The following is a 17547-nucleotide window of genomic DNA, read 5'->3' as shown; positions in this document are numbered from 1 at the left end:
TCTGCCAGTACACTACTGGTGAGCACCACTGTGCTGGAAGATCGCTGCTCAGTTGGTAAATGTGGCATAGTCTGTGATTTGCAGTCACATAATTTGACATGGTGAAGCAGTGAGGTCAGCGGATGCATTCGGAAATCTGACATAGTCCACGACAAACAGTCGCATAGTGTGACAGGATCTTTAGTGTTATCAAAAGGTGTACGCTAGAATTAACAAAACTTCACAATACCGGAGTGAATGCCATGACACACAGCAATTTGCAGTTAAGCCATTTGATACTTTTATTTTCATATCATTTAACACCTTCTGCAATCCCACATGGTTGTACTATTTGGCACACAGTAGACAATGCCGAAAAAATGCACCTTATGTACCCTGTAATCTGTTCTTCCCCATATCTGTGGCAGATGCTGTGCTCTCTGTGTTCCCTGCCATCTATCTATCATTGTCTCTGGGTCTAAAGAAAGAGATAGATAGATAGATAGATAGATAGATAGATAGATAGATAGATAGATAGATAGATAGATAGATAGATAGATAGATAGATAGATAGATAGATAGATAGATAGATAGATAGATAGATAGATAGATAGATAGATAGATAGATAGATTAGGGTTTTATTTAGCTTGTTGATTCGGTGGGCCTCTCTTGAGGTGATGTTACCGGCCCAGCACACCACAGCATAGGAAATCACACTGACCATCACATATTTATACATGACGTGAAGGAGGTCACTTCCCACATTAAAGGAATGCAGTTTCCTAACGAAGAAGAGCCTGCTCTGCCCTTTCTTATATTGTTCCTCTGTGTTATGAGAGCAGTCCAACCTGTCAGTAATGTAGACCCCCAAGTACTTCTATTAGTGGACCTCCCTGAATAGTGACTGGACATAGAATCTGTTTGGTGCAGCGAAAGTCAATAACCAGTTCCTTGGTTTTGCTGATGTTACGATGAAGACAATTCTCCCCCTGACTTGTCTCCCCAGTTTCATCCTCCTTATCCATACACCCCATTGTGTAGAATCATTTGAGAATTTCTGCACGTATAGTCTTAGGTGTACAGAGTGAACACACCGGCATTGCTCACATACATATCAGAAACGCAGTCCTTGAGTCCCACAAACTGTGGTCTGCCCAACAGATACTCCATTATCCAGGACACCATAGAGCCATCCACCAGCATACCTCTGCGTTTACCCCTCAACAGGGATGGCTGGATGGCATTGAAGGCACTGAAGAAATCAAAAACCATAATCTTATGGTGCTGCCAGCTTTGTCCAAAGGAAAATAAGCCTTGTGAAGCAGATAGATAATTGCATCCTCCACTCCAATCTTTGCCTGACAGGCAAACTGCAGTGGTCTACCACAAGAGAACTCATGTAGCCCATGACCAGTCTCTGAGAGGTCTTCATGATGATGATCTGACTCTTTGTTCGGTCCTTTTGTTCAAAACCATAGGGTGCGTACCTAAAAGCCTGTTATTTTCAGTCTTTAGCATCATCTGTGATAAATAATAAGTGAAAGTTAAGGGGCATGTGCTCCAGACACTGAGGACACCCCCCAATCCTGCCTAGGGCTCCATATTGGCTTTGACCAACACTGCTTGCACTGTCTTGAGGCTTAATGTCGCCTGTCTACACGTTATTTTACCTGCTCACATCCCTGGGTAGTTGTATCATTAATTTTGTTCATATAGTTGACATAACAGCATTACTACATTTTGCCCTCAAGAATACGTACATCAATCTGGCCTTTAAGTTGCTTTGTAAACACAGAAGTCACTTACTGTAGCCATCTAAAGACATACAACAAAGTCTTCCAGAGCTACACACGACCTGCCTGATAACTTCCCTTCGTCATCTCGTAGTCTTCCACTGCTGGTTGCACCTTTAGCACATGAAGAATTGTGTAGGGAGCAATTTAAACGTTGCTGCATCACCATGCTGCTTTTGCTCCTTAATTCATTGCCATGAAAAGTAAGTGGCAGTTTTGCTTGAACTGCATGAGGCTGAGTGTGCACAAAAAAAGCAGTAAGCTTAATGTGAATTCTACGATTTAAATATTTTCTTTAACATAAACTGTTTTTTACTTTCATGTGAGTGGAAGTGTTTTTGATGAGGTAAAAAATCTGCTATCGAGTTAACTTCATTCAGATTAATTAGTGTCTGGGTGTGTGTCGTGTGTGTCTTTCTATGGAAAATCTAAATTGATTTTCACCCTTTAAAATTTCAGTTTCCGTCAGTAGTACCAGGGTGTTGTACCGTGTTAGCCATTATGAATGTAGTGAGAAGTCAAGTAAAATGACATCTTTTATTGGCTAACTAAAAAGATTACAATATGCACGCTTTCGAGACAACTCAGGCCCCTTCTTCAGGTAAGATGTAATCAACTGAAGTTGCCTCGAAAGCTTGCATATTGTAATCTTTTTAGTTTGCCAATAAAAGATGTCATTTTACTTGACTTCTCACAATTTTTCTTTAGATAACTTTGCATTTGTTTTCGTGTAGATGACCTGGAAGACTGCATTCCAGGAAATGTGGAAAACTTTGGGACAAACGATTCTCATCGCAGAGACATATGTACTACAACAACTTCAGAAACAAATGATTTATCTTATTGAAACAACCTGCGCGATGTTTATCATGTTACAGGCTCCATGTCTATTGTTTTTGGTCCAGTACTTACCCCTAACAGTTTGACCTACTGATAACTGCTGTAGAAATTGTTTAAGTTACCAGCTCCATTTGTTCATGGGACCAGGCTTATTGATTTGCGAAACATTTGCATAAATATTTGTTGAGATTTTTTTTTTTTTTTTAATATATCTGTTTGTACACACAATTCATAAGTGCTTAATAATGAAGGGAAAGAAGTGAACAAACACACACACACACACACAAACACACCTAGATCTGTAAAGGTCGACATGAATAAAGGCATTAAACCCCCCTGTACCACTCTGTCTGCCAATACAGCTCTTTACTGCGTTTGACCCAATGTGTTCACTTGATTCAATTTGCTGTACATTTGTTTGTGTATGTAATGAATATTGTATACAATGCTATACTCCCTTCTATTTTGTTGCATTGTAAAATCCTCCATTGAGTGACTTCCTGTGATATCACTAAATTATTATTTACATGGAAGTACAGTATGAACCATTCCATACCGATTGTTTTTTTCCATTACAGGGAGTCCTCGGGTTATCACGTCTCGACAACGTTTCGAGTTTACAACGCTCACGCCCATAAAAACTTAAAAAAATTGAGACATGAGTGTTTCGGCTTACGCCATTAGCGTCGTACGTACAGACTACGTTGTCGAACTAGTTTGGTTACGCGCAGCGGAAGAATACGCAGTAACGCAGCGTATGAGTGAGGGAGTTGGCGAACTAGTTTCGTTGCGCGTGGAGGAAGTGTTCCGTTTGTGTGGATTTGTTTGGTGACTTTGTGGCTCTTATCGTGGCTCCTAAACAAAAGTCAGAGTCTTCAGATGGTAGTGCTTCGAAGAAGAGTAAAGCCATTGCGATGGAAGTAAAATTAGACATTGTAAAGAGATTAGAAAGAATAAAGTTAAGGACTTTTTTTTACACTCGTTTTTTTATCATTTTTTCTGTTACTACAGAAAATCCTTTTCCTACAAAAAGTCCTTTTCCTTTTTCTGTGGCTTAGTTGTGTTTTCATGTTGTAGATTATGATTTTGCAAATGTGTTAGGTTAGGTAAGTGACTTAGGCTAGGGTGTGTTTTGACTTACACCAAAATTCGGGTTACATCACTGTTGTAGGAACAGAACTGTGTCGTAACCCGAGGACCCTCTGTACTTGTGCTTTTATCCAGACTTGCTACATTTGGAGCTGGCTGAAGTCCTAAAACATCAAACTGACATTATTTGGTTACTTAAAGTAGCAACCTTTTGATGTTTCTTTATTTTTCATGTGAATTTTAGCTGCTGTGCTCTTTTCACACTTTCCCATATCACTTCCGTTAGACCCAGAATATTTCTCATGGCATTTCAGTTTGACTCGTAAACAAAACCTCGCTTTTGCACCTTTCATGACAAACTACATTTTTTGCATATCAAGTGATTTTTTTTTCTTGCTGTTTAAAAATAAATCATTTTTCTCAGCATTTCCATTTCTGGCATGCAGCAAGGCCTACCGCTTGTCATTCCAACTAAGCTCTTAATCACTGGTTCATAGTATTGTAATGATGCTGACAAGTTTCTTCAACCTGGAGATGAGTCAACATCAGAATGACCTGGCAGTCCATTTTTTAAATGAGCAGCTTCAGAGCCAGCTGCTGAGGAGCCTATAAAAAATGGCAACTGTGCCAAAGTTATAGAAGAGGTCAGCAACATCAATCAGGCCTTTTAGGGACCATGAGCTGCCTAAAAGAGAGATTTAAATAGCAAGGATCCAATTGAACTTGGTGGTGGCGAGCACCACATTGGCACAGCACCACAATATTAATAACAAGCATATAAATTAATCTGCAAATTGCAAAGTATCACCACAGGTAATTTTACTTTGTAACGTGTTTAGGGCAGTTTTAACCTTTTTCTGTTCAAATCCCTTACTAGGAAGAAACAGGTACAGAAAAGAAATAAACAGAATATTTTACATAACAGCATCCTGTCCATTCAAAGTTTCATCTTTAGTATCAGAAGTCATGCAGTTGGGATCCTATTAATTTACATACTTCTGCCATGGCATTAATGGTGGCTCTCTGCATCATTGGCCAGATTGTTGTTTTTACACCAGTTATTTAGGGTATATACAGTACCTGCATGTTTCCGCTGGGCATAAAGTTTCAGACCTCCATTATGACTTACTAAAAATGTTGTGTGGGTCCAAACGTACCGAGGAATCATCCCTAGCAATAAATCTGTAATGCTGACATCCTCCAGCTGTTTTTAGAATGGGGAAAGTTCCATTCCTGACTTGGTGTCTACTGTAACATTTGTTTCCGTTGCAGACTTCTGTCTTCACCCCCAAATTCGGGTCCATGACAAATGTGAGGATCAACAGCACCATGAGCACTCCACAGGTCCTACGGCTGCTGTTAAACAAGTTTAAGGTAGGAGCATTTAGTCTTTGGAAATTCCCAATTGAGAGTCTGAAACATAATTTGGAATTCAATAACTCCGCCAATTGTTCCCCACAAAATGCACATACCTTGTTAACCCCCATTTCTTCACCCTGAAAACAAAGCTAAATACAGTATCTGAGAATTATGGTGGGCAACAAATCAGTTATGCTGCCCATACCTCCACTCCAGGCACCAACCTTTGAACACTCCTCACTCTGCCAGTGCAAATTTCCAGAAAGCATGTGTGAGTCTTAGATCCCTGATGTAAAGAGTTTTCATGGTTTATTTCTGGTTTTAATTGACTTTTCATTGTGTTGTAGATTGAAAACTCCCCAGATGAGTTTGCTTTGTACCTGGTACACACCAGTGGAGGTAACATGTCTGCTGTTTCTGTTTGTCTTCTCCTACTGCTGTGTCTGTCTGCCTCCTTTTTATTGTCTTCGTCAGCTATTCAAACTTTTATTTTATTTAGAGCCTTTAACTCTGTTTAGTCTAACTCAAGATAAAATGTAAAAAAAATCTGATTTTTATTTAAAAAAAACTATGTATTGGCTCTTAAATAAACTTTTGAATTTCAACATTAATTTAAGAAAAAAAAATATATATGTGTATGTTGTATAGTTTACTGTCAAATAATGCAAAGAGTACGCGACACGTGTTTCGCCCTCATTTGGGCTCATCAGGCGTACACACTCTACTGCTCCGCTCTCGGGGATCAAACCTCGGACGTCAGCATCAGAGACGGGACTCAGACTACGAATGCAATGAATATATATGTATATATATATATATATTCACGGCATTCGTAGTCTGTGTCACAATCTGATTGTATGGGTGGTTACCTACCAGGATATATATATTATACTAACTGTGTAAGCCCGTGCTGTATAAAGCCTGGGGTCCTAGAAACTATCGAAATCATCAGAAAAAAATTGAAATGTAAAGATGTCAGGTAATTGAAAGGAACTACTCTGGGCGCCTCTCTTCTAGGAGGTTTCATTTTGCCGACGTGCTCACATCACTTGTGCATTAGTGGCTAAGCGACTTTGTCGTTCTTCGGAAGTTGCGTTTTGCCATAGTGCTTACCTCACTTACTTATAAAGTCAGTGCTGCAAAGCAGAGGGTGATGTTGGATCTTAGTTATTGCCAACAGCAGTCACACTGGATAATTTTGTATAATAGTAGACCACTTAATCCAAGCAAATGCTTAACTGCAGCAGACTGCTAACGCATACAGTATTTAATCAAATGTCACACAGCATCTGTAAACCAGGGGTTTTCAGCCATTTTTATTGGTGTAGCACCACCAAGAACTAAAATATTTTGAAGTATTCCATTTTCTTTTGGTCTTAAATTCTTAAGTACTAAACGTTTACTAAATGTGAATTTGTGAATTTCCCATTGGGATTAATAAAGTATCTATCTATCTATCTATCTATCTATCTATCTATCTATCTATCTATCTATCTATCTATCTATCTATCTATCTATCTATCTATCTATCTATCTATCTAAAAGTCAGATTTCTTAACTCTGATTGCACCCCCTAGTGTTGCATTTGGGGAATTTTTTATATGGTTAACCTGGTTGTGTATGTCTTTTAGTTTTTCTTAGGCAACTCAAATGTGTTTTTAATTAATTATTTTAAAATGTAAGATCAGTAGTATGGTCTGATAAGGAATTAAAATTAGAAAGTTTAAAATTTCCATATTTTTAGTTTACAAAAATGATAGTTACATCATGAATACAGATCAAAAAAGCAGAAAAATCACTCAAGCAGAACTTCAATTCACAAAATGAAGAAAAAGACTTGAAGTCAATTGAGAAGGTTGTGTATCTTTATGTTTTATGGGGTCAGCATTGTCAGTGTTGGGTTCTAGATTTTATAACTTCTAACTTCTGTCTATTCTTGCATTTATTTTTAAAGGAAGGATAAAGTTTACCAAACATTGGCAACTCTGATAGCTCTTTCTGAAACAGTAGCTTTCCACTGAGGATTAATATTAATAATACTAAAATAAAATGCTGAATACATGTATTTTATTAGTAGTAATTGTTCAAATTTTACTTTGTTCTTTATTGTATATTATTCTGCTTTAATCTGGCAGTCTCATAGCAGGAACACCGTGAGAGGTAGAAATGAAGCGCAGCAGAGTACAGAGACTCAGGTTCAGGTTCTTCATCCTCCTCCAGCTTATATAACACATACAATTTCTTTGGTTAGCAGGTGGGTGGGAAGCGAGTGGCTGCTCTGAAAAACCGAAACTGTTTCATAGACTGGGAGAGCTTGTGGGGAGTTGGGGCCATCTTGGAGAATTCACGTAACTTCTTTGAGATTGGAAAGTCCATTGTCAAAGTGTCAGTACACACTAGTGCAAATGCACTAACTGCTGGTTAACGTACGTAACCAAAGCTCGAAGACCCCACTTCCAGCACTGGTTACCGGTATGTAGTTTTTAAATAAACAATCTTGAAAATTGGAGTTGATTTATTTAATAAAGTCAACCTCCCCTGGGTTGTGGTACCCAATTTCAAAACTACTGCTTAAATAACAAGTCATATCAGTTAATGAAATTGAGGAAAAATAACGTGTTATAGTGTAGAAAATTAATGGCATGCATTAATATGTTAATTTAGATAGCCCTAATACTATGTATATGTTTAATTATATTTTTTATATTTAAAAGGGATGCACAGAGGTTAGCCATGCTGCCTCGTAGTCTTAGGTGACTGGGTTCAAATTAAAAGTCAGTACCTGCAGCTGTTAAAGTTAGTTTTGGTGTGTTTGGAGTTGTATTTTATTTTAAATTAGTGTGCATTTTTCTATTTTTTGTTCCATTTATTATAATGTGACTGGTGCACTGGTTTTAGGGGCACTTTCCTGTTGCAGAACCTCTGGTGCGCGTGGGTCAGTTTGTGAGTAGTGGATGCAATGTTTTTTTATGAGCCTAGAGTTGCTGTTAGTATTCTTCAGATCTTTATGAAAAAAGCACTGTTTGTGTTTCCTAAAAGAAAAAGCTACACAAACACTTTTAAGAACTGAATTAGTGTTTCTGTTTTCAGAATGCAGCCATATTGAGTCAGTTAACACATTGTCAAATATCTGCAGTTCCCTGAAAATTCACTAGATGTCGCACAAGGCCTGCTTAAATTGTACAAAACAGGGCTTCCCATCACCCTCCACATTACACAACTGTCATTTTTAAAACCTGCGTAATCCACTTAGCAGGTCTCAGAGTATTTCAGCCTGACCCAGTTGAATCAGATAGAAAATAGGGACAAGACAAAGAGAGAGCAGTTAACCTAACATATGTCCATTAGGCATATGGGGGAAAAAAACCTCTTGCAGACAATGTGCACAAAACTCCATAATGAAAGTGACCCTGTCTCTCAATTTTATTTTAGTTTTCTGGGAACCACCAGTGATAATCACCATGCCCTCCTGCCACCTGCTGATTGGTCATCTAAATTCAAATAGGGTGGTGCATTGGCTAACACTGCTGTTTGATTACATATAATTGCTTAGGAAGTGCATTTATCCAAAGGAACTTACAAAAGAGGTCAACATAATCAAGTAAAGTTCAGTATGGGAGACTGTTTGAGAACAAGTGTTACAGGACAAGGGTACAAAAATGAGCATCACAAGTGAAGAGCTCAGAACTAAAAACAAGTGAGTTACCATTCCTAGGTTACCAAGCGTAACAGTTAATATTACTTAGACAGAAATTCACAGAACAACAGGATCTTCAAACACATTGAGGAAGTCACAAATTCTAATGGAGGTGGGCAGCTTGTGCCACCAGCTAGGTGCTACACAAAAAGGAGTCTGGATTGAGATTTGATACCATGTAGACGTGCTATCACCAGACCTGAGTGAGTGAGTAGGAGCATAGGACCTCATGGGTGTCATGGGTGACTTTTGAATCATCTGCAGTGGCTTGGTAATGCATACCTGTGCTCCTGCTAGTAGAGAGTTACAGTAGTTCAGATGTGACAAGACCAAATCCTAAACTAGCACTTGTGCAGCATACTCTGTCATATATGGTCTGGTCTTGCAGATATTGTATAGAGTTGATCTGCAAGACTGAGACTGTAGCAACATGGTCCTTGAAGGACAGCTGGTCATTGATCACCACCCCAAGGTTGCAGATTTGGCAGATATTAGTGATAATGGGCTAGGCAGGCGAAATTAGACAGGAGTCCCCATGGACTATGATGTTTGCTGATGACATTGTGATCTGTAGCGATAGTAGGGAGCAGGTTGAGGAGACCCTGGAGAGGTGGAGATATGCTCTAGAGAGGAGAGGAATGAAGGTCAGTAGGAACAAGACAGAATACATGTGTGTGAATGAGAGGGAGGTCAGTGGAATGGTGAGGATGGAGGGAGTAGAGTTGGCAAAGGTGGATGAGTTTAAATACTTGGGATCAACAGTACAGAGTAATGGGGATTGTGAGAGAGAGGTGAAAAAGAAAGTGCAGCCAGGGTGGAATGGGTGGAGAAGAGTGTCAGGAGTGATTTGTGACAGACGGGTACCAGCCAGAGTGAAAGGGAAGGTCTACAGGACGGTAGTGAGACCAGCTATGTTATATGGGTGGGAGACGGTGGCACTGACCAGAAAGCAGGAGACAGAGCTGGAGGTAGCAGAGTTAAAGATGTTAATATTTGCATTGGGTGTGACATGGATGGATAGGATTAGAAATGAGGACATTAGAGGGTCAGCTCAAGTTGGACAGTTGAGAGACAAAGTCAGAGAAGTGAGATTGCGTTGGTTTGGACGTGTGCAGAGGAGAGATGCTGGGTATATTGGAAGAAGGATGCTAAGGATAGAGCTGCCAGGCAAGAGGAAAAGAGGAAGGCCTAAGAAAAGGTTTATGGATGTGCTGAGAGAGGACATGAAGGTGATGGGTGTAACAGGAAGATCTGGAAAAAGGTGATCCGCTGTGGTGACCCCTAATAGGAGTAGCCAAAAGAAGAAGAAGAAGGGCTAGGCTAAACACGGATAGGATGCTGAATAAACAGTTAAACGGAAAATGTTGACCTGCCTCATCCATACTTAGGCCATAACTGATGAAATACTTAACACTAGTCACCTGGATTTCTTTGGAAATACTTAGTCCCCAACCTTCTTCTCCCTCAGCCCTTGCCTCATCTTCGTATCTCCACGCGTTCCTATTGTACCACCACACACCAAATGCATAGTCCTCTTGTAACTCCAGGTTCTCACAACTTTCTTACACTTGCTTCTCATTCCATTCTCAGTAGCAATCTGAACTGAAGCCATGAGAATTTATATACTTGTGTGTTAGAATAACAGTTTCCATTGGTGGGACCGATTGATAGCAGGTGTACTCTTTTATAGAACTTTAATCGTCAGCTAAGTGGGGAATCACACATGTCACTTGGGCTTTTCTTTGTGTTGCAGAAACACACTGCTTATTGTACATGGTATTTTATACATTACACATCCAAATGACAAAAGTACAGTTTTGATCATCATGCCATAATCAAATAAGAATTGGTTTGTTTAATGACAGTTATTTTTAGTATTTTGAAAAATGTGCTTTAGTATAAATAAAATGAGAATTTTGAAGTTTGAGACCTTGTTCTGAGAATTAGGATAGTGTTTAAAAAAAAAAAAAGCACTTAAGCGATTAAGAAAAATGACATTCATGTTAAGTAAGTGGAAGACTGAATGTAACAGTCTATGGAAGTTCACCTTGTCAGTCACATTTCTGTGCTGAGATTTGCCTCAGTGATTACATTGCTGGACTGATTATCCTCAGTTTCTTTTCTTCTTGATCCTATCATTTTAATCTACCCTTTCATTATAAAACCAACTTAATCCAGTTAGGGATATCAGGGTTCAGAGCCTTTCCCTATACCAGTAGGTGCAAGGAGGGATAGCATTCCTGGATGGGAGGGAACACAGCAAATTTAGAGTTGTCCGTTAATCATAGATGCAAGTCTTTGGGATGGAGAATAAACCGACCCATACAGACCAGAACTGTAACACTGCAAGGCAACATCATTTACATTTACTTACAGTGCATCCAGAAAGTATTCACCACGCATCACTTTTTCCACATTTTGTTATGTTACAGCCTTATTCCAAAATGGATTAAATTCATTTTTTTCCTCTGAATTCTGCACACAACACCCCATAATGACAACGTGAAAAAAATTTACTTGAGGTTTTTGCAAATTTATTAAAAATAAAAAAACTGAGAAATCACATGTACATAAGTATTCACAGCCTTTGCTCAATACTTTGTTGAGGCACCTTTGGCAGCAATTACAGCCTCAAGTCTTTTTGAATATGATGCCACAAGCTTGGCACACCTATCCTTGGCCAGTTTCGCCCATTCCTCTTTACAGCACCTCTCAAGCTCCATCAGGTTGGATGGGAAGCGTCGGTGCACAGCCATTTTAAGATCTCTCCAGAGATGTTCAATCGGATTCAAGTCTGGGCTCTGGCTGGGCCACTCAAGGACATTCAGAGAGTTGTCCTGAAGCCACTCCTTTGTTATCTTGGCTGTGTGCTTAGGGTCGTTGTCCTGCTGAAAGATGAACCGTCACCCCAGTCTGAGGTCAAGAGCACTCTGGAGCAGGTTTTCATCCAGGATGTCTCTGTACATTGCTGCAGTCATCTTTCCCTTTATCCTGACTAGTCTCTCAGTTCCTGCCGCTGAAAAACATCCCCACAGTATGATGCTGCCATCACCATGCTTCACTGTAGGGATGGTGCCAGGTTTCCTCCAAACGTGACGCCTGGCATTCACACCAAAGAGTTCAATCTTTGTCTCAGCAGACCAGAGAATTTTCTTTCTCATGGTTTGAGAGACCTTCAGGTGCCTTTTGGCAAACTCCAGGCAGGCTGCCATGTGCCTTTTACTAAGGAGTGGCTTCCATCTGGCCACTCTGCCATACAGGCCTGATTGGTGGATTGCTGCAGAGATGGTTGTCCTTCTGGAAGGTTCTCCTCTCTCCACAGAGGACCTCTGGAGCTCTGACAGAGTGACCATCGGGTTCTTGGTCACCTCCCTGACTAAAGCCCTTCTCCCCCGATCGCTCAGTTTAGATGGATGGCCAGCTCTAGGAAGAGTCCTGGTGGTTTTGAACTTCTTCCACTTACGGATGATGGAGGCCACTGTGCTCATTGGGACCTTCAAAGCAGCAGAAATTTTTCTGTAACCTTCCCCAGATTTGTGCCTCGAGACAATCCTGTCTCAGAGGTGTACAGACAATTCCTTTGACTTCATGCTTGGTTTGTGCTCTGACATGAACTGTCAACTGTGGGACCTTATATAGACAGGTGTGTGCCTTTCCAAATCATGTCCAGTCAACTGAATTTACCACAGGTGGACTCCAATTAAGCTGCAGAAACATCTCAAGGATGATCAGGGGAAACAGGATGCACCTGAGCTCAATTTCGAGCTTCACGGCAAAGACTGTGAATACTTATGTACATGTGATTTCTCAATTTTTTTATTTTTAATAAATTTGCAAAAACCTCAAGTAAACGTTTTTCATGTTGTCATTATGGGGTGTTGTGTGCAGAATTCTGATGAAAAAAATAAATTTAATCCATTTTGGAATAAGGCTGTAACATAACAAAATGTGGAAAAAGTGATGCGCTGGGAATACTTTCCAGATGCACTGTATTTAGCTGACACCTTTATCCAAGGCGACTTATAACATTTATGATACAATTGATTACATTTTTTCTTTTGATTTTCCAATTGGAGCACAGGCAGGTCAGGTGACTTGCTCAGGGTCACACAGTGTCAGCAGCAGGATTTAAACCCACAACCTGAGGGTGTGAAGTCTAAAGCCTTAACCATCACACCACACTGCCTGTCTGGTCATCACTAATCACTGTGCCACTGATGGCTCCATTTTGGTTTGTTAAATGGAAAATATTAGTGTTACATCAAGAAGTTGAAGAGACTGTCAGAGTCCAGAAGGCAACATAGTGATCTTGATTCTGAACTGTTCTTTGCAAAGGAGGCGATTACGTACAAAATTGTTAAGTTATACATTCTCAAACCTGCTTAACCTAAAATTTAGGCAATCTAACCCCATCACAGCAGCACTGGAAATGATATGGGAACCAACTTTGAACCAAACCACAGGGCCGACACGCACCCCCACTGGAACGGTTTATCTAACACTTGTGTCTTTGGGATGTGGAAGAAAAATTAGAAAAAAAAACTCATTCAGACGTTGAAAGATGTGCAAACACCGCAGAGACATTGACCAGGGTGTCAATCGAACCAGCACTCAGGATCCTTTATCTTTCATTTCTAAATACCGTGTCACTGTGCAGCTCTACAGATACACAGAAAGACGTAAAGAGCTAAATATCTAGTGTGGTTGGAGATATAGCACAGGATGGATGTGGCATGTCAGAGGACAGGCACTTTGAAGGGTTTGAGCTTAGCCTCGCCAGCGTGGGGTGTACAGTTATGTGCTTTATATTTTACTCAATATTATTAATGTGAAATTTTGCTGAACTTTTTTACAGAGCAAAGTGTATCCAGTTAAGGAGTACATTGAGTAAGCTTATTTGTGTTCTCTGTTTAATGCATTCTTGTTTATCACAATACCAGAGAGTGGCGACATGTTGCAAGTTAAGACTTTCACTGTACTCTGTACATGTAACAGCGCTGCTACTACTACTGTATTTAGCATAACAGTTCTAAAATATCATACTACTATTGCTATATTTAGTGCCACACACACGGTGGTGTCATAAAACCAAAACAGTAGTGTCTCGTTCAGCATCGTCACCTGTCTTTGCCTGTCTTGACCTCTGAGTCTCTGTCTGTCTGTCTGTCTTTCTGTTTTCCCCTCTGCCTCTTCATTTCTACCCCCCGGTCCCCCACAGGAGTACTGTTCATGTCTTTATCTCTGTGCCTGTGTTTCAACTCACTTGGACTTTAATGGCTTTTCATCCCTGTCTTGTTGTCCCTTTCTTGCCAGTCTAGCTGAGTTTTTGCCTGTTTCTTTTTTCATTCAAACTGTTGGTCTCTTTCTCTGCTTCTTCCCTAGAACGGCAGAGGCTAAAAAGCACAGATTACCCTTTGCTGGTGCGGATCCTGCAGGGCCCCTGCGAGGAAGTTTGCCGGATCTTCCTGTTGGAGAAAGATTGGAGTGAAGTCACTTATGATGTGAGTCTCTACCTTCGACAGCGACGTGTGTGCTGCCTTCTACTGGCTGCTGATGTGCAATGCTCTGGGTTCTCCACATTGACAATAAGTCACAGGCCCATGGGCTGCTGAGGCACACGACTACTAGTATTACCAACAGTTGGGACACCTGTGCAAATTGTTTGCTTCAACTTGCAAGGCTTAATTTACTTTAAAAGCTGCAGAACATATATAGGTTGTAACCTATTAGTTGTTCTCTGAAGAAGACCCATTTTCCAGTTTTTGCTAACCTAAACTTTAAATTTAAACTTCTGGCAGTCTACTGCTTACTTTTCACCATTTTAGGTCATTCATTGCATTTCAAATGATACAATTTGAAGAAAAACTGAGGTGTTCTTGACTGGTAGTGTCCTTGTTGAAGATATTTGTGCTTGGCTAATTGGTGACTCTAAATATGGAAAATTTTAACTGATAAATACCTTCATGCTCTCGAAGAAAGGCAAAAACACAACCCTGGACAGGGAGCCAGTCTATCACAGGACTCACTTGGCCAAATGCCCTCGTTAATCACACAGAGCAAATTTGGAGTTGCCAGTTTCCACAGCCTCAACAACTTTGGGTTGAAAAAGAAATCCAGAGTCCAAAACGAGTCAAAAATGAGGAGAAAGTGCAGACTACACACAGGCAGTGACTAGGCCAGGATTTGAATCCATGACTAAGAGGCCGCATCATTAACTGCTAGTCTACCTGGCCCTGTCTGTATGTGAATTTGGGTGTTTGCATCAGCAGGTTATTCAGTAAAATGGCACTCCATCCAGGGTTCATTTCAGCCTTTTGCCTGATGATGCTGGAAAATAAAAGCAGATTGCTTTGTGAATGTACTACCATGCTGTCTACGTGTACAGTAGTAAGAAAAGAGTATATAAACCCTTTGGAAACAGCTGCATTTGTGTATAAATTTATCTAAAAAAAATGGTCTGATCTTTATCTAAGTTATCAACCACAATATGTTTTTGCTAAAGACACGTAAATTATTATAGAGTTCTTGTATATACTGAATACATCATTCAAATATTTGTAGTGTAAGCTGGGAAAAGTGTGTGAACCAATAGGCTGATTACTTCAACAAATGGAGTCAATAGTCGGCAAATGAGGAATCCAACCAATGAAATGAGATTGGAGGTGTGGCTTAGAGATACTCTGTCCAATAAAAAAGATCAAAACATTTTGAGCTTACTATTCATAAGAAGCATCCGCTGATGTGCAGCTTGGCCCATTAAAAAAGATCTCAGATCTATGGTCAGGAATTGTTGATTTGCATAAAGCTTGAAAGGGTTACTGAGCAATTTCAAAAAGTGGTGTTTGGTACTGTGCCATGTGATGGGCTGGCACTCTGTCTAGGGCCGCTTTCTGCCTTGTTCATGTTCTGCTAGCCTCCTTGTGACCCTGGATTAGCTTAAGCAGGTTTGTGAATGTCATTTTTCATTCACATGGCTGTCCTTTTTCAAAACCAACGTTTTCAGTGTTGTAGGGTACCAAAGCTTGTCAAAAGAGATTCAAGCAAAAGGTGGGAGACTACCATGGATAACACAGCAGTTCATTAAAAGACATTACTCAGTCATATTGAGCCAGTTTAGCATCACTGTTTAGTGAAAACCATACGTCTTTGGAAACAGGAGAAGATCTGTACAAACAAGGAAGAACATACAAACTTCACTAAGCAGCAGCATTTACCATAAGTTCACCTTAGGAGAAAATGATGGGTAGGCTACTGTAGTATTTCTGCACATAATCCAGTGACAAAGATTTTCATGTTTCTAGCCTTCATTGTCCTATTCACATTTTCTTTTTCCCTTCATAGGTTCTTGTGTTACTGGTGTCCCAGTATCATCAGGGCTGTAGCTGCTTTTGTTCAAAATTACCAAAGTTCTGCAGCTTCATAGGACAGTTTAGACACATTTTGAAATTATTCCAGAATTCATATATTTTTATATAGTAAAATTCAAAGCAAAACAGTTCTTCCAAAAATAGAGGAAAGTTGATATTACAAAGAAAGGTTCTTTTAAAGTAGGTTCTGTTTAAGGCTTATTTATCTAGTTTCATTTCTCACTAAGTTTGGTTATACAGTCGTATTACATGCAGAATGGTCAGAAAAGTGTATGTCAATATCCTAATTGCAAACTATTCTAATAGTCCACGCTTCTAGATGTGTGACTGTTTCCAAAAACTGGCTTAACGCTCAGTTTTACAGATATAGCTAAGAAAGTTCTACTTCATGTTAACATAAAGGGAGGAAAAGACTAGACCATAATCTAATCAGACACTTATGTGAATTTAATACTAACTTTCTACGAGTGGCTCTTGCGAGGACATTGGCAGGAAACGTCTCAGCCCAATATGAGACCACTTGCTCAAACCACGCTCACACAGGGACAAACTAACCTTATGCACACCTCTTTGGATTCTATAAGGAAGCATAAGGAACCCACAAGAACATAGGAAAGAAATGCAAAAAATGTAACAGTAGTGGTGGTCCAAGCTGATATGGGTTAGCATTAACCACCAAGCACCATTACCATCCATAAGGAAATCCATATAACTAAATGAAAATGGGGGCAACATCTTAAATTTCCTTAATGTACCAGGAGGACACATTGATTAGGAATACACATTCATTTATTTTCCAAACAGAATACCAGGAGAGGCAGATTAAATGGTACTGGACTTATGGTGCCAGGCCTTCACAGTCTAAGAGCATCTAAGAGCTGCAGAACTAATGCTGCCATTTCTTCTTTTCTTCAGGTTGCTCAGTACATTAGGTTTGAAATGCCTGTACTGATTAGCTTCATCACCAAGCTGCAGGAAGAAGAGGACCGTGAGGTGCAGAAGCTGAAAAGCAAGTAGGTCACAGAAACGGGGCGGGTTGTGAAAGAGTGAGCAGCATATACAGTACATAATCATCAGCCTATGGTGGGACTGAGTATTACAGACTTGGTGGGAAAGGAAGCAATTAAGTTTGCTAAATTAAAAGGTGTGATGCGTGTCTTTTGCACAAAAGGGCTACAGGGGATGAATTATGAGGAAAGATTTAAAGAGCTGAGCCTTTACAGTTTAGAAAAAGAAGATTAAGAGGTGACATGATTGAAGTGTTTAAAATTATGAAGGGAATTAGTGCAGTGAATCGAGAGTGTTATTTTGAAATGAGTTCATCAAGAACACGGGGACACAGTTGGAAACTTAAGGGTAAATTTCGCACAAACATTAGGAAGTTTTTCTTTACTCAAAGAACGATAGACACTTGGATTAAGA

At 39.9% G+C, this 17547-nt stretch overlaps 1 protein-coding gene across 13 annotated transcripts in view; it reads left to right on the top strand.

Annotated features, from left to right (window-relative positions):
- rassf2a (Ras association domain family member 2a) overlaps window positions 1-17547 on the top strand; it is a 111283-nt gene that overhangs the window by 88165 nt on the left and 5571 nt on the right. For 10 of the 13 annotated variants that reach the window (XM_051919005.1, XM_051918992.1, XM_051919004.1 and 7 more), the window contains exons 7-10: window positions 4975-5076; window positions 5409-5460; window positions 14141-14259; window positions 17041-17138. In XM_051919005.1, coding sequence (XP_051774965.1) covers window positions 4975-5076; window positions 5409-5460; window positions 14141-14259; window positions 17041-17138 — 371 coding nt within the window. The remainder of the gene's footprint in view (window positions 1-4974; window positions 5077-5408; window positions 5461-14140; window positions 14260-17040; window positions 17139-17547) is intronic. The other 3 variants (XM_051918980.1, XM_051918978.1, XM_051918973.1) reach the window with 2 other exon arrangements.

This window comes from Erpetoichthys calabaricus, chromosome 1, assembly GCF_900747795.2.
Source record: "Erpetoichthys calabaricus chromosome 1, fErpCal1.3, whole genome shotgun sequence".
NCBI lineage: Eukaryota > Metazoa > Chordata > Cladistia > Polypteriformes > Polypteridae > Erpetoichthys > Erpetoichthys calabaricus.
This window is presented reverse-complemented; position numbering and strand designations above follow the sequence as displayed.